The 17,394-nt window shown below is 51.1% G+C and overlaps 1 protein-coding gene across 9 annotated transcripts in view; it reads left to right on the top strand.

Annotated features, from left to right (window-relative positions):
* Positions 1-17,394, top strand: part of PHKA1 (phosphorylase kinase regulatory subunit alpha 1) — a 74,250-nt gene that overhangs the window by 41,565 nt on the left and 15,291 nt on the right. For 7 of the 9 annotated variants that reach the window (XM_034781059.1, XM_034781057.1, XM_034781055.1 and 4 more), the window contains 4 exons: positions 1,077-1,252; positions 4,690-4,851; positions 15,861-15,955; positions 16,679-16,818. In XM_034781059.1, the coding sequence (XP_034636950.1) occupies positions 1,077-1,252; positions 4,690-4,851; positions 15,861-15,955; positions 16,679-16,818 (573 nt within the window). The remainder of the gene's footprint in view (positions 1-1,076; positions 1,253-4,689; positions 4,852-15,860; positions 15,956-16,678; positions 16,819-17,394) is intronic. The other 2 variants (XM_034781060.1, XM_034781061.1) reach the window with 1 other exon arrangement.

Raw genomic sequence — 17,394 nt, 5'->3', positions numbered from 1 at the left:
GGAAGGAAGTACTATGCATGGGGGTGAATAGCTTCGGGGGTTGGGTTTGTATACTGCAAAAAAAGAAAAATTCTCTAAAAATTTCCCTTTGGTCCCTGAGTGACCTATGGGACCTGCCCTCTGTTCTCACCCCATGTCTGGTCCCATAGTCCAGTTTTGGCCATGTCTAGGTGCTTGGTCCCCCTCTAGTGGCTGGATCAAAAAGGTGTGCAAGTCTACTACAGTCATTGAGCTACCAGAGCTGGCTCTTAGCTCAGGCAGGAGAGGGCGGTACATCTAGGTACAGAGGTCCCAAGTTTCACCCCTACTGCCAACAACCCACCAAGAGGCATTATGTTACCTGGTTCATGCTTATTTGCAAGGTTATTTCAGGTGGACCCTCAGGCATTCCTCCCTCTTTCTGAAGTTCCAAGCTGGAGGGGGTGGCTGTGGCCCAAGTGCTGCCTTAGCAGTGTGCAATGTAATAGAGGTTTAAAGAGACATTCGCACTCTTAGCTGGAAAGAGAAAGAGGCTCTAACTCTGCATCTGTTTTTGTGTAGTGTTCTGACCTCCCAATAACTCTGTCCATCAATCTCTGTCCCACTCTGCTTTGGTGGCTGTGGATATCTTTCCACAGTGGCCTTTCTTCTGACTCTCCCTCTCCCGCCCCTGAATTTCTAAGCAGAAGTCAGCATGGCTCCCTATGCTTGTTTGCATCCCCCTTGCTTAGCTGGGTCACTGTCGGACGCAAAAGAAACATGCAGTACTGGATGGGTTTTCGTTTATTGCTTCTCCAGGCCCGCAGGCGCTCCTGATAAAGGTTAAAACCATTAAAGGTTTGGCCCTTAAGAGATCTAAGGTCAAATCACACTTGATGATGGTCACAATATTGCACAATATCCCCATTGAGGGCTGTAGCGGTCTAGGGCTCACTGAGCAGTCTGACGTTCCAGCCAGTAGCGGGCAGTGCGTGTGAACACATGCTAGCCAGTACACTACAGTTCCATTGGCCCCTTTGGGTCCTCAGCCTGATGCAAAGCTAGCAGAACAAGTCCATGGTACTTCTGATCTGACCTCTCCTCTCTGTCTCGCCCAGGACCCAAACGGGTAAGTTGTCTGAGTTCCTGACAACTTCGTGTTGCACACATCTCAGCTTCATGGATCCCGGGCCAGAGGGTAAGCTCTATGCTGATGATTACGGGCTCAGCATTGACAGCTACAGTGAGCTCAATCCCGAGGAGTGGCTGCATGGCTTTCAATTAGCGGATGATGGTAAGGAGGAAGGGGTTGGTGACCTTGATGCACTGGAATAGGCTGTGCTCAGGAGTGCAATGCTTATCAATAAACCAATTAACTCTGAGGCTCTCAGCAGGGAGCCTTAGTAACTTTAGGGTACTTGGATTTCCACCTTGGTTTTGTTCTCCCTTGACCTCCCCCACCAATTAACCATGTCTCTCTAACATGACTGTGGCGTTAGGAGGATTGAGGGCTAGGTGGATCACTGACCTGGACATTGAGTCTCTGCTTTTGTGGGTGTGGCAGGCAAAAGCCAAGTACAAGGGGAGGAAGTTCTGATTGGAAGCTAAGGAATTTGACTCTCTGCTTTAGGCCCAGTGCCGGGAAAATACACAGGGTGACGTTGCACATTAGCATCTGAATTGGAAAGAACCTAGAAAGGACCTGTTTAAAATCCTGGGATATCTTTAGGAAGAGATGGTACATTAAATAGTCTGGAAGGAAGGCTTTAAGAACTGATGAAAGTGAACGTTTTCTAGCTCCATGTGGAGTCCAAGGTGTTAGTTTTATGGGAAAATTTGTAAGACTTTAGGTCTTAAGTACTTTGCTGAGTCAGGGCTCTGGTCTCTTGGGCCTTATGCTCTCGCCTGGCTCCATATCAGGACAATCTGTTGCCCTGTTACAGAAAATACCACCACCCCCCCGGCCCTAAAGACAAAGGGTGTCCTGTTCTTCCTCTCAGGTTGGGCCAGTGTAGCTGGCTGAGGTTGGTTGTTTCCTCTCCCGTGATGTTGTCTTTGATCTCCTGTTTGCAAAGATCTCTCATAACCAAGTGTCTGTCCCAATCCCTTTCCTTAACTCTCCTCTATTCCCTCGACTCATCCGCTAACCCATTTAGACCATTAACTGCCTGTAACCAGCTTGCTATTGCATCTCCACCCTCACTCCCAGATAGCTGGTATCCCTGCCTGGACTTGGCATAGGGGTTTCCTTGTAAGTTCTCCTTTTGCATCTTTTTGGTGCACATGCTGCTAATCTAGATTTCCTTTTGCTGTGATGCCTGCATCTTATAGGCAAGGTGCCTGTGTCTGTGCCTGTATGCAGCAGCTGTAGGCTTAAGTTGTAGCCTCTGCTCTGTCCAAATGTGCTCTTTTAACTGGAACCTCTTGAGGCAGCAGAAAAGAAGAGTGCTCCTGAAGCTTCCCAGATAACAAGGCTACAGTCCAGATGCCTTCTGCAGCATCTCATAGCCCCACATAAGATGATTAAAAATCCCCTGCGCTGTATCTCTGAGTGGCGGCTCTGCTTATGGCTATTGCAAAGAGCCCCTGTCTGAAAGCCCATACAGATGCTTGCTAGCTAGGGTGCTAGGGAAGTGCCCCATTCAGACCTGAACACAGGGCAGATGCTGAAACACCTCTGCCTGTATGGACGCCCAGGCCCCAATACTGGCTAGACTGTTTGTACAGGAAATCGAATGAAGGTGTGTGCGCTCTAGAGTAAGTGTTCACATGAAAGCTGTATGGCCATGTTCATGCACAGTTGAAGCAAGGGTGTTCCAGCATGACCTTTGCATGAAACTGTCATGGCCTTCATCCTGACGGCATTGCATTTACATAGAATCCATCTATATTATATTATACTATAAATGTTCTCCTGCAGGAGGCAGAGTGCTGCAATTCATTCATGTGCACTGTACTGGAAATCTGTATCGTGTTCTCCATGTTGCATGGCTAATAACCGACTTTGTTACTGCATGGGCTAGCAATCTGTCACTCCTCATCTGCAAAGACCCAGACCCTGCCATCCACGGATGTTCAATTGCTGCCGCAGAGAGCGAGAGAGAGAGAGCACGGCTGCATGCATGTGACTGGGTAGGCAAGTGGTGTAAATCACACTACAGGCTCACTTCACTGTGGCTTGAGTGTGTTGAAAACATCTGAGGTGCACTCTTGAGAGAGCCCTGTCAGCAATATGCTTCCATGTGAGGCAATGCACAAGTTGTCTTTGTGTTGCAGCCTCTCGGCCTGCTGTGCAACACAATAAGGCTTTGATGCAGTACTGGTTCTGCTAACAGTGTGGTGGTAATGCCAGGGTGGGGGAGGTGTTCAGCTAGCTATCATAGAAGGCGTAGGACAGGCCAGGAGTCTAAGTGCATATAAGCCCTTTCCACTCCACACCAGACTTGTTTGATGTCTTGGTTACTGCTAATCCTGGGCTGTGGGCAGGCAGCAAGGAGATCATGGATCCAGCAGTTGCCAGGGCTATTTGGGTTTTGACTCCAGGTGGGAGATGGTAAAGTGCAGAGTTAGTGGGATAGAAAAGAGGTGGATGAAGGGAAGGGGGTTTCCATTCTCACCTGTGATGGCTTGGAGGCAAACTTTGTCTAATGGTTCTCGATTATGTATTAGAAATAATTTATTCATAATAAGAAATAGCATTTTGTGTCCCATCAGGGCCCTGCTGTGCTGAGTCTCGCACAACTAGGAAGAGACAGTCCCTGCTCAGAAGAACTCAGTCTGGGTACAGAGAAGTAGTAACAAGGGGATGTATCAAACCAATGGGAAACGTCAAGGCTGGGGGCCACGGGGCCCAGCAGACTTGCTTTGTGCGAGTCTTGCAGTGTTTGAGTTCATTTATTTTAATATAAAGAAAGGAGATATGAATGATATTGGTGACCCCCGGCAGAAGCCTAATGAATGCAGCGCTCTGTTCACCAAGAGCCAGGCTGGAGAAGCGTATGAAGTGGAACCAAGGAGCGTAGTCATGACTGTACTTAATCCCACTGTGATCTCAGTAACTCTACATGTGCTGTTCCCTGGAGCAGCTAGGGTTGAATTGTGCTGGGTGCTTGAGATATGCTGAATTGATTTAATGTGGTGTTGTCTTTTAAATGGATACTGCTCTTGCTTTTAGAAACAGCATAAAAGTATGCACTTGAAATACTTGGGCTAACCCAGTGAAAGGCTCCATCTCATTTCCCAGATGATGGATAAACTAGGCTTCCTTTGGGTTCTCACTAGGATCACATGCAGCCAGGGGAGGGGGCTGGTGAAGCCCAGATTGATTTAGTTGAGGGATTTCACTTTGGTATGTGTGTGTGCTGCAGCTGACTGCCCTGCCCCGCATCAGAAAGGAGAACAGCAGCAGGACCAAAGGGACAGATAGCACTGCTGGAGTTGGAGGCTGGGTTTCTGAGGACTGGATTGATGGCAGGCATTGCAAGGTGTGGAGTGGAGGGACTAGGAACCATGTCCGATACAGGAACTGCTCTCTGAGGCTGCTGTTGGTGCTGTACCTATGTCTGCCTAGTGAGTGAGCCAGGCATGCTGTTGCTGCGTCGTGTAGAGAGACTACGCCTTCTCCCGTTGCCTCCAGTGTGCTGATAACATGGAGTTCTCCCACAGCAAGGAAAACCCAGGGGAGCTTAGGCATAAAGTGACTAAACCCCTCTCTTCTGCCTGCTCTTCCAGCTGACGTTTGTGATGAAGTGGCTCAGTATTTAGATCACCTTTTGGAGCACACAGCTCCCAAGGCTGCCCAGAAGGGAGGGCTGCATCGCTTCCGAGCCGCAGTGCACACCACTCGTGACCTCATGTCCCTGGTGTCCCAGGCCAAAGAGCTGCATGTACAAAGTGAGTAACACACCAGGCGCTGTCCCCGGGGAGCAGCCATGTGGCTGGGGTCGTGCATGGACTCTTCCTCTCTGCAGAGCCGAGCTCTAGGCCCTAGGTGACTCACTGGGAGGTGGGGGGCCTCCACCACCAATGGAGGTATTCCCACCCCTTGCTCTGGGGCAGGTTGGCACGACAGGCAGCCTCTGGAGCAGCAGAGGTGGCATTTCAGGCATGAGGTATGTTGACGAGCAGTGTGGCATGGCAGGCCGTGGGAGAGCCAGCCCTTAGAGAGGGTCAGTGCCACGGTGAATCTTTCATCCCTGGTGTCCCTGGAAGTGAAGATTCTAGCCCGGCCTGTATTACAGCACAGCTGGGAAGAAGTGAAACTCTCCCTGGGGCTCCCTTCCCAGCCCTGCAGACCTTTCCCTAGGCCAATGGCTGCAGGCTTCACAGCCTCGTTGATTATGGAGGTAACACCAAGACCCACAAGGGGTAGTGAGGGGGGCGAAATAGTCCAGGTGGTAGTGCTGGCCCTGGCTCCTCTGCTGAGTAGTCACTGAGACCTCTCCCCACAAGGAGGGGCAGCTCAGATGTGTACTAGCATGGTCCAGTGGATACCTGCCTTTCAGTCCTGACTCTGACACTGACTTCCTCTGTGGCCTTGGTCAGAATACTTACCCTTCCTCGTTATTCTCCCCAGATTAGAGGGGGAAGTGACTGTTCCCCGTCTCACGGCAGATCTGGCTGTTGTCATTTCCGTAGCTCGTTATATCTATTCACCAAGTGTTAGTGTCTGACAGAAGCATGGGCAGGGGAGGTGGCAAAGGAGCTCTGGGACTCAGGGTGAACAAAGGGCACTGAGCAGCAGGGAACAGGTGATGTAATGGGAGAGGGGTGAATGAGAGGTGAGTAGGCAGGATGGATTCACAGCTAGAAATGGGACAGCTGCATTTTCCAATCTTTCCCCCGTGTTCCATTGGCCCCCTCCATTGCCATGCTGTGCAGCCTGGTGTCTATCATGCAGCCCCGCTGATGTAGTGTAGTTTAATTTAGCTGGGAAGCTATTGGCTTTACCTGGCTTTCTGAGAAGCCCAGGGCATTTGGCTGACCTCTACCATATCTGTGTCTGCATAAGTCATAGGGCTGAAGCTGTGAGCTAGTTAAAGATGTGTACCCTAGGCTGCAGGCTTCACAGCCTTGTTGATAATGGAGCCTGAACAGCCAGAGCAACACTGTCCAAGTGAGGTGGAGCACGGTACCTGAGCTTTGAGTTCTCCTGTAGCAGTGACTTTCTCTGTCCGTTAGTCTGTTAGCGTTACGGGGCTGGTTGTTATGTATGGCTGAGACAGGAAGGATGTTCGCAGCCTGGTGCCTCCTGTGGCAGGGTGATCAGTGCCTGCATCAGACACTCATGAACAGGCCACAAGGAGCAATCCTGCCTTGGCTGGGGCAAACCCAAATTTCATGTGGGGAGCCAAAGGTCTTTGCCACTTTTTGGCTTGTTCAGAAAGTTCTCACCCTGAAATGGCAGCGCTCCTATGGCACATTCTGGAGTTCTCACGCTGCAGCAGTGCAGGGGTAGTGCATGGATGACACCAGCATACAAACAGCATGGCGGAGCTGTGCAAGACACTGGAATCGTGCATAGAAATGCTTGTGACAAAGTTCCTCCTCTATCTTGGTGGGTACTGCGCTTATTGGCAGATTTTCTTGCCTCAGAGATTCACCATGTGGGTTGAGGAACAGCCCAGAGACCTTCCCATCTGGAAGAACCCACAGTCCAGGTCAATTGGGAGGTTTGGGCGGAACCCGGGCCCGCCCTCTACTCCGGGTTCCAGCCCAGGGCCCTGTGGACTGCAGCTGTCTATAATGCCTCCTGTAACAGCTGCATGACAGCTACAACTCCCTGGGCTACTTCCCCATGGCCTCCTCCAAACACCTTCCTTATTCTCACCACAGGACCTTCCTCCTGGTGTCTGATAACGCTTGTGCTCCTCAGTCCTCCAGCAACACACCCTCTCACTCTCAGCTCCTTGCGCCTCTTGCTCCTAGCTCCTCACACTCTCACCACAAACTGAAGTGAGCTCCTTTTTAAAACCCAGGTGCCCTGATTAGCCTGCCTTGATTGATTCTAGCAGCTTCTTCTTAATTGGCTCCAGGTGTCCTAATTAGCCTGCCTGCCTTAACTGGTTCTAGCAGGTTCCTGATTACTCTAGTGCAGCCCCTGCTCTGGTCACTCAGGGAACAGAAAACTACCCATCCGGTGACCAGTATATTTGCCCTCTACCAGACTCCTGAACCCCAACGGTCTGGGTCTGTCACATATCCCTCCCCCCTGCTCAACGCCAAGGGGTTGGGCAGCTTGGGACGCCAGACAGTGCACACGTGACAAGCCATCGGCGTTGCCATGACGGCTCCCTGCTCTGTGTTGCACACCGAACTGGAAAGGTTGGAGGGATAAGAACCATCTGGTCACTCTTGTGTTCTTCTCCTTGTTCCGCTGCATCCATTGAAGAGGGGCATGGTCGGTCATGAGGACAAATCTGCGCCCGAGCAGGTAGTAGCGCAATGTTTCCATGGCCCATTTTACAGCGAGGCATTCTCTCTCCACCACTGCATATTTTTGTTCCCTTAGAAGGAGTTTCCGACTGAGGTATAGAATTGGGTGTTCCTCCTCCCCGACCATTTGTGATAGAACGGCCCCTCAACCCCACTTCCGATGCATCAGTCTGCAGGATAAACTCCTTGGTGAAATCAGGGGCTATCAGTATGGGGTTACCGCAGAGGGCAGGCCGTAGGTCTGTGAATGCTTCCTCTGCTGCGTCAGACCATCTCACCAGATCAGGTCCACGGGCTTTTACTAGGTCTGTCAGGGGGCTTGCCTTTGTGGCAAAGTGGGGGATAAATAGTCGGTAATACCCCACCACACCTAGGAACACACGGACTTATTTCTTGCGACTTGGTCGGGGCCAATTTTGGATGGCCTCTAACTTGCTCACTTGGGGTTTTACCAGACCTTTTCCCACAACGTAGCCAAGATATTTGGCCTCTGTAAACCCTACAGTGCACTTGGCAGGGTTTGCTGTAAGGCCAGCTCGCCTGAAGGTATCGAGGACTGCCTCCACCTTCTCCAGGTGGGTTTCCCAGTCTGGGGTCTGAATGACCACATCATCCAAGTAGGCAGCAGCATAACTGTTATGCGGGCGAAATAGCTTGTCCATGAGGCGCTGGAAGGTAGCTGGGGCCCCATGTAGTCCAAAAGGGAGGACAGTATATTGAAAAAGACCCTCTGGTGTAGAGAATGCAGTCTTTTCCTTTGCGTCTTCTGCAAGGGGAATCTGCCAGTACTCCTTTGTCAAGTCTAGGGTAGCCAAGTACTGGGCATTACCCAGACGGTCCACTAGCTAATCTATGCGAGGTATGGGGTACACGTTGAACTGGGATACTTCGTTTAGTCATTGGAAGTCGTTGCAAAAATCTTGTGGTGCCATCAGGTTTGGGCACCAGCACGATTGGGCTGGACCACTGACTGTGGGATTCTTCGATGATCCCCAACTCCAGCATTTTTTTTACTTCTGCCTTTATTTCCTCCCTTTTTGCCGCTGGCACCCGATAGGGCCTCATTGTTACTCTGGCCCCAGGGTTCATGACGATGTGGTGATATGTCTCGGTTGTTCGACCCGGTTTTGTTGAGAACACATCTTGGTTCTGGAAGATCATCTCAGACACCTCATTCTTCTGGTCTGGTGTTAAATCGGGAGACACTCTCACCTGTTTGGAAGGCTTGTTTTCCTGGGTTAGGTCTTTTTGGACCGTTGTGCATGCCTCTTGTGCATGCCCGGGTTTCAGAAGGTTAACATGATAAATCTGTTCTTGTTTTCTGCATCCTGGCTGCCGCACCTTGTAGGTTACTTCCCCCACAGGTTCAACCACCTCATAGGGCCCCTGCCATTGGGCCAGAAGCTTGCTTTCTGCTGCGGGTACCAACACCATAACCTGATCCCCTGGTTAGAACAGTCGCTCTTTTGCCTGGCGATTGTAATGGATTCGCTGGGACTCCTGTGCCTTCTCCAAATGTTCCCGTACCATAGGGGTAACCCGGGCTATTCGGTCTCGCATCTGCATTACATGCTCTATTATATTTCTCCCCTCAGTGGGTTCCTCTTCCCAGACCTCTTTGGCGATATCTAGTATGCCACGGGGGTGATGCCCGTATAATAACTCGAAGGGGGAAAACCCAGTTGAGGCCTGAGGTACCTCCCGGATAGCAAACATAAGGTAGGGTAGTAGGGTGTCCCAATCCTTCCCGTCCTGACTTACCACCTTCCTTATCATAGCCTTGAGGGTTCGATTAAACCTTTCTACCAACCCATCAGTCTGCGGATGGTAGACCGAAGTTCTCAGGTTATGTATATGGGGCAGCGTACAGAGGTCCTTCATTAGCTTCGACATAAATTGGGTTCCTTGGTCGGTTAATATCTCCTTCGGTAGCCCCATTCGGGCAAAGATCCCCATCAGCTCTTTGGCTATAGTTTTAGAGGCCGTGTTCTGCAGTGGGACGGCTTCTGGGTAGCGAGTAGCATAGTCCAAAACAACAAGTATATATTGGTGGCCCCGAGCCGTCTTCTCCAGGGGTCCCACTAGGTCCATGGCTATTCGCTCGAAGGGGACCTCTATGATGGGAAGGTGCCCTCAAGTGGGGACGGGAACTGTGCAGCTGACACTCCGGGCAGGAGGCACAGTACCTCCACACTTCTTCATGTACTCCAGGCCAGAAGAACCATCGTAGGACTCGTGCCAGGGTCTTCTCTACCCCCAAATGCCCCCCCAAAAGATAACTATGAGCAAGACTTAATACAGTGTTCTGGTGTTTTTGAGGTACTAGGATCTGCTGTACCTTCTGCCCCTGTACTGGTGCAACCCAGTATAAGAGATCCTTCTTCATTATGAAGTAGGGTCCTGGTCCCTGGGTTTTCCCTTCCACGGTTACCCCATCTAATTCAGTCACCTCCTTCCTAATGTTGTCATACCTTGGGTCTTCTGCCTGGTCCCGTCCAAAATTTCCTCTCCCGGGGCTAATCTGCCCAAGATCTAGGAGCCCAGTCTCTGTTGCCTCTACTGGTTCAGAAGCATTAGGGTGGGGGTCAGACTCAGGTGTTTCTTCCTCTTGCGTGGCCTCCTTTTCAGCTGCGCAGATCTGCCTACTTACAAGAGCGACCCTCTGGCTTTGGGTCAGTATTCGGGTTCCCAAGGCCTTAGCTGCCCTTCTTTCCCTTTTTGTCTTTCTACCCTGTCTGGGAGTGGAGAACAAATCTGGGGATATTTCAGAGAAGATTGGGGGTTGACAGTCTGCTGTGGATGCCTCACCAATTTTAGGGTCCCCATCTTTCTCCAATCCCCCTACTGGGAGTAAGTTTCCAAACCCCGGGAAGTCCCTCCCTATGAGCACCGGCTATGGGAGTTTAGGGACTACACCTGCTGTTACCTCAGTAGTGTTCCCTTGGATCTCTATTTTTACTGGGATGGTGAGGTAGTAACTAACTGTCCCACGGACACATGTTATCCCTGTACGTTTAGCCTGTAGCAGCTGACTACGCTTCACGAGCTTCCCTGAGATAAGTGTGATAGCACTCCCCGAATCAACCAGTGCCGTGGTCCCTACCCCATTTAGTTTCACTGGTCTGGTATACATATGTGAGGTTAGTGAGACCCCCACAAGGTGGATTACGGAGCATGGATCTACCCAGTTCCCCAGGTTACACTGCATAGGCTCCTCAGCATTGGGACACTGTGCAGCTATGTGTCCCCACTCCCCGCAGGCATAACATCTGTATGGAGCCCTAGGCATTCCCCGGTCTCTTGGTTTGGGCAGTCTAACATCACGATCCTCTTCTCCCTCAGTGCTCCGACTCTTTGTGGCCTCTGATGGGCCTTCAGCCTCTCTTTTTCCACCTGGGCCCTCCTGGTGGCCCAGTCACCTGAACTTTAGGGCTTGGTGCTGCTAGTTTAACCCAGGGTGCCTTGTCCTTAACTGGTCGGGTCAGCTCCCCCGCTGTCCTTCGCCTCTCTACCAGGGTGACAACCTCGTCATAGGTGGAGGGTTCATTCTGGCTTACCCAGGCACGAAGGTCTGGTGGTAGTCCCCTCATGTATCGGTCGATGACCAGAACCGCTAGTATCTCTTCCGGACTCCGGGACTCTGTTTGCAACCACTTTCGTGCAAGATGGATGAAGTCATACAATTGGGACCGTGGGGTTTTGTCTTCTTGGTACCTCCAACAGTGATACTGCTAGGCCCACACTGCTGTCATTACCCCAGATGTGGCCAGGATCTTTGCTTTCAGCTGGATGTAGTCTGCCGCAGCCTCTTCAGGCAGATCATGGTAGGCCTTCTGGGCCTCCCCACACAGGAATGGGGCAAGGATGCCAGACCACTGATCTCGAGGCCAGGCCTCCCGTAGGGCTGTCCTCTCAAAGGCCAGAAGGTATGCCTCTACATCATCCTCCCATGTCATTTTCTGCAGCCAATGGCTGGCCTGTATGAGCCGTGTCCCATCATGGCCACGATTCAGCTCCGTAAGGGACTTTACCTGGTTTACCAGTTTCCGCAACATAGCTCGGTCTTGAGCAGCCTCGTCCATCAGCAGGCGATTAGTCTCTTGCTGCAGCCGCACTGCCTCCTGTTGGGCGGCTGCCTGGACACAGATAGCCTCCTGCTGGGCCGCCATAGCTTGTATCAGTGCCTGCACTACGTCCTTCATTGTGGTGAAAAAAAATAAACCCTCTCCCTTTTTTGTGCTTTTTTTTTTTTAAATCACTGTCCTTCTTCCGCCGCGCTGTGCACACCAAGATCCCACTCCTGACGCCAGTGTGACAAAGGTCCTCCTCTATCTTGGTGGGTCCTGCGCTTATTGGCGGATTTTCTTGCCTCAGAGATTCACCATGTGGGTTGGGGAACAGCCCAGAGACCTTCCCCTCTGGAAGAACCCACAGTCCAGGTCAATTAGGAGGTTTGGGGGGAACCCGGGCCCGCCCTCTTGTCCGGATTCCAGCCCAGGGCCCTGTGGACTGCAGCTGTCTGTAGTGCCTCCTGTAACAGCTGCATGACAGCTACAACTCCCTGGGCTACTTCCCCATGGCCTCCTCCAAACACCTTCCTTATTCTCACCACAGGACCTTCCTCCTGGTGTCTGATAACGCTTGTGCTCCTCAGTCCTCCAGCAGCACACCCTCTCAGCTCCTTGCGCCTCTTGCTCCCAGCTCCTCACACTCTCACCACAAACTGAAGTGAGCTCCTTTTAAAACCCAGGTGCCCTGATTAGCCTGCCTTGATTGATTCTAGCAGTTTCTTCTTAATTGCTCCAGGTGTCCTAATTAGCCTGCCTGCCTTAACTGGTTCTAGCAGGTTCCTGATTACTCTAGTGTAGCCCCTGCTCTGGTCACTCAAGGAACAGAACTACTCATCCAGTGACCAGTATATTTGCCCTCTACCAGACTCCTGTACCCCACTGGTCTGGGTCTGTCACATGCTCTTAATGGAGCATGTTCCTCACACTGTGTCCTGGTGTTGATCCTTGCCCTCTTGCTTGTATTGGGAGGTGGCATCTTAGCCCCACACCTACCTCTGCACTGGCATAACCTCCTTTGTGAGCAGGTAAAGCCTCCTTAGGCTCAGAGCTCTGCAGCATCCTCTGTCAACTGCCCCTGATGAGCATGCAGCATCTGAGCCTTGGGTTCCCTAGGGGTTTTCTACAATTGCAGCCAGGGGTGGTGCAGACCATTGTACCCCAGTGCAGCTTAATCTAGCTTGAGGCAGGGTACACTGAACTGGTGTAAACAGCAGTTTGCCTATCTGCACTGGGGGGTCCACGCTTGTGGCTGGTCCCTAATGCCTGGAATTGGGGCTCTATCTATATTCCCCTAGTGTACATAGAGCCTTATTTAAATCTGTGTGGGGCCAGGAGCAGAGCCAGCCCCCCAGTGCCTTTTTCCTTCTCTCTGTCCTGGTCTCAAGTTCCTCCATGGCTGGCACCGGGTAGGTCAGATGCAGAAGTTCTCCTGTCTGTCTTGGATATGGTCACCGATCAGGTTCATAAGGTGTTTCTTAGGGTACTGCCTTAGAGGTGAGGTGGTTGGGGCTTTTCCCCCATTCTCTGAGTGGGGCTGTTGTTCTCTCCCCCTCCCCCCCACTCCTAAAATGTAATATTTCTGCTGCTAACAGAGGAAGCTGCTTCACTGGATGCCTCGTCCCCTTTACATCCCATACTCCAGTCACTTCTTTCCCATTTGTCTGTCGTCCCACTATTTATCTGTCACTGCCAGAGGTGTGCTGCCCAGGCTGGGGCACGGAGTGGTTAGTGACAGCCATGTCGCGACGCAGCAAGGCTCATGGTTACCGGAGCTCTAGTTGCTACTGTGGTTGTAGCACTGTTTGCCAGTCCAGACTGACCAAACCAGAAGCCCTGCCTATGCTTCAGATGTCACCATGTTGGAAGCATCCCCTTCTCTCCACCAACTGCCTCTTGTCTGTGTAGACTGGACCTGTTCACCTGTTGATACCCTGCGTGGCTTTGCCTAGAACAGAGTTCACTCAAAGCTGCACTAAGGAAATATTGTATCCCTTCTTCAGCATCCATGCAGCTGCACTGCCACTAGCACTGATGTACATGCTAATGCATGTGGGCCTCAGCTGATGCTAGTATTTACATCTTTGCAGATGCACCATTGCTAAAAAGCGGGTACAAAACCATCTTGTATAGATGCCAGCTCTGACTGCTGTAAGAAAGGAGAGGTTGGCATCAGCCTTCTGAAGTCTGTCAGAACCCTTACAAACTGCTGCTTCCAGCACGCCTCTCATTTGCAAAGAGACTGGGACCAAATTATGTGTAACTCTGTTGCCAAGTTGTGTGCCAGCCCTGCAAAGGTCAGGGCTGTTGCTGTTTTGATAGCATGGTTATAATGTAGATTGGGTCCAGCCTAGACAGAGAAGACTGGTTGTGTTCACAATGGGATTGAAATCTGTAGTGGAGACAGGTCCACTGACCACATACCTAGGTGGGCAGGTGGAGAGTCTGATGTGGGTTCTCAGTCTGTGGGTTGCAACCTGGTGCCACAAATAGAGCTGGGCAAAATTCTTTGGCTGCATCATTTATTTGCCACAAGATGCAGTTTTGGCTCAACCAAAACTATTCACAAATTGGGGTGGAATTTGGCGAATACTTTCGAACAAAAGGAAATGAAGACTTACTTTTTTTTGTTAAACTTTTGTTTAGAAATTTAGCTAGACTTTTTTTTTTTTTTTAAACAAGGAAAATTCCTGAAAACAAAACAAAATGAAAAACAAGGAATTTTTTTGTTACAGGTCAAATTAAACATTTTGTTTGACCTGAAACATACATACCTGTATATAGAGAGATTTTTCAGATGTTTTAGGCATGGCAACCAAAAAATCAGTTTACCCTAGCTGTAGTTGTGGCCACTGGGCCCTTCTCATATGGCTAAATGGCAGGAGGGTCCTGGCATAAACAGGCTGAGGACTGGTCCATGAGCACCATCTAGAGCAGCGGTTCTCAAACTGTGGGTTGGGACCCCAAAGTGGGTCGCGACCCCATTTTAATGGGATTACCAGGGCTGGCTTAAACTTGGTGAGGCCCAGGGCTGAAGCTTGAGCCCCACTGCCCGGGGCCGAAGCCCAAGGGCTTCAAACTTGGGCGGCGGGGCTCTGGTTACATGCCCCCTGCCTGGGGCTGAAGCCCTTGGGCTTCTGCTTTGTTCCCCCTCCCCAACCAGGGTGGTGGGGCTCGGGTGGACTCAGGCTTTGGTCCCCCTCCTGGGTCGTGTAGTAATTTTTGTTGTCAGAAGGAGGTTGTGGTGCAGTGAAGTTTGAGAACCTCCGATCTAGAGCATGTTGCCAGGATGCTGCTGCAGCAGTTTAACTGTTCGAATCCTGTTGGCCTGTAACCATTGGGAGAAGTTAAATGTGGTTACAAGTCATGGCAGTGCCATGACTCTCTGCTCTTGAGTTAACCCAAGTGTTACAACTGATCAAAGACTAACTGTGCTGTGTGCGAGGCATGGGGCATTGTCCAGGCTTAGTGCTCACTGTTAGATACAACTGATTTAAAAATCCACAAAGAAACCTGACTGTCCTGATCAGCTCATTTGCACTTCCTTTCTCAAGGCTGGTGGCACTATAGTGAGCAGGTAAAGCTAATATGCCTCTAGAGTGTTTAGTGCTCTACAGAAATTAACCCATAAAGATAAAATGGGTAAGTATTAACCTCTTGGCTTCCCCATCTGTAAAATGAGGGTAAGTGACTTCCCCAAGGCTGCAGAGGGGTTGGTGTCCGAGTCAGGCTTAGAGAGTTCCTGATTCCAGTGCTGCATAGCTGTTAATAAAACGCACCAAGTAACACCTCCCTGTGTCATGGTCAGCGTGCTCCAGCTGCCATTCTTCTCCTGCCCTCTTCTGCTGATCTAGCCCCTTGTTAAAGCTGCCCTAGGAAGACCCTCTCTCATCAAGCTTCCAAAGAGCCACTTATAGTAACTCAAAGGGAAGGCTGCAGAGCGCTGCCCTCTCTGCTCTGTCCCCTCTAGGCCTCAGTGTGTGTGAAATCTCTGGAGCATTAAGTAGTTCTCTTGTGCTGGATTAATCAAGCAATGAACTAGTGTATAAAATCCTGCAGTGCTTGAAGGCCCATGTAATTAATCTTGGCTGCAGCATATGCGCCCAAGTGTAAGCCCTAGTCACTTAGGGTTCTGATGCCTTGCAGCCTCTACACAAATTCCTGAGAGATTAGAGGCTATTAAATAGCCATCAATTCCCCTCCCAGTCCTATTCACCTGTGGTGGGTCCAGAGGACTGCTTGTCCCTTCTAAGCACAGTAGGCAGCAGTGCTGACTGGAGGCTGAGAATTAACAAGGATTTAAAACTCTCCCAAGCAGGACAGGGCCCCAGACACTGTTCTGGATAAATTGCAATGTGCTGAAGTCTAAAGCCTTCCAGAACGAATGTTGGTTTCTTGCAGATGTCAACATGTACATCCCGTCCAAGCTGTTCCAGGCCTCCCAGCCTTCAGTGCACTTGCTGGGCTCCACCCACACACCCGAACAGGACAGCCAGGTGACCCTGATCTGGGAGTGGGGTGGGTACTGGGGGTGCTGAACACATTCGGCTCGAGAGTCAACTGCCTGGCTCCTAACAGTGTCCAGTGTGCCAGCTAGGACGTACACAGACTGCTGCCCTGGGGTGGAGCAGCAGAATCCATGGGGGGGAGTGGTCTGGGTGTCACCTGGGAACAGCTAGAGACATGGATAGTTCTGTTAGCCAGCTGCTTTCCACAGCCCTGTGACCCACTGGCTGCAGGAAACTCAAGAGCAGGAGTGGAGCAAACTGTAGCAGATAGGCAAGTGGGTAGAAGCCCTGGCCTTGACAGAGCAGGGCCCACTGGGGAAGAAGGGAAGTGCTGCTGCTCTGGCATGTAACATGAGGGGGCAGTGGAGGTGAATCTGCAAGGAGCGGGCGTGGGGCAGGAATCTGCCCACACTAGAGAGGATACGTTGGGTGAGGAGTTATTAGCAGAGCATCCTGGCTCATAAGCAAGCTCAGCAAGCAGAATGCTGTCCCAGCCCCTAGCAGTGGGGTGGATCCTGCTTAGTGGAGATGGCCAAGACCTTAGCTGGTGCCATGGCTCTGGCCAGCTTTAGGAGAAGGCATTAACCAGGGAAGAGCAGAGCCAAGGGCTAAGTCATCTGCTCCAAGTGGGGTGCTCTGAGATTCTAGAGCAGGGGTTGGGACACCAGCTAGAGCTCTAACATGGAACTTTAGTGACCTCTCCTCCTCCAGATTCCCTCGCTCCACACCATGGTAAATCTTCCTCGAGACAAGGCTGGAAACGTGGACTGCAAGGCCCTGGTGGATCAGCTGCGAGAGTGCCCCACCCTACAGGAGCAGGCTGACCTTCTTTACATGCTTCACACCCTCAAGTAGGAGCATGGCCGGCCCCCAGCCTTCATTACCCAGGAAGCCCTTTATATTGCTTTGCTCCTGGCTTTATCTTCCTAATCGTGGCATTACCACCCCCAATGAGAAGCCTAGGTGTTGCCCACTCAGGAGAGGCGAGATGGCTAGCTCCCTGTGTTTCAGCCTTTATAACTAGGCTGGGAAATGTTTGCCAGATGGTAGGCTGGTGTGAGTGTCTGAAAAAATGACCTTAGCATGGATTCACCTCTTAGCCATTTTGATAAATGATCATAGCAATGTAGAGCCGACAGGGACCTTGAGAGGTCATCTAATCCAGCCCCCTGCACTGAGGCAGGACCACATAAACCTAGACCATCCCTGAAGGGGTTTGTCAAACCTGTTCTTAGAAACCTCCAATGACAGGGGTCCCACAACCTCCTTAGGTCACCTGGTCCAGTGCTTTTGTGTTAGCACCTCTAATGAGATCTGGGCCTTGTTGTGCACATGTAATGAGATTCAGAATTTGCTGTCTCTAAAAGGATTAGTTGGGTACAGTTCTCAAGAGCTGGTGCTTCCAAACAGGTAGCTCCATTGCATTC

This window comes from Trachemys scripta, chromosome 9, assembly GCF_013100865.1.
Source record: "Trachemys scripta elegans isolate TJP31775 chromosome 9, CAS_Tse_1.0, whole genome shotgun sequence".
In the NCBI taxonomy this organism is placed as follows: domain Eukaryota; kingdom Metazoa; phylum Chordata; order Testudines; family Emydidae; genus Trachemys; species Trachemys scripta.
This window is presented reverse-complemented; position numbering and strand designations above follow the sequence as displayed.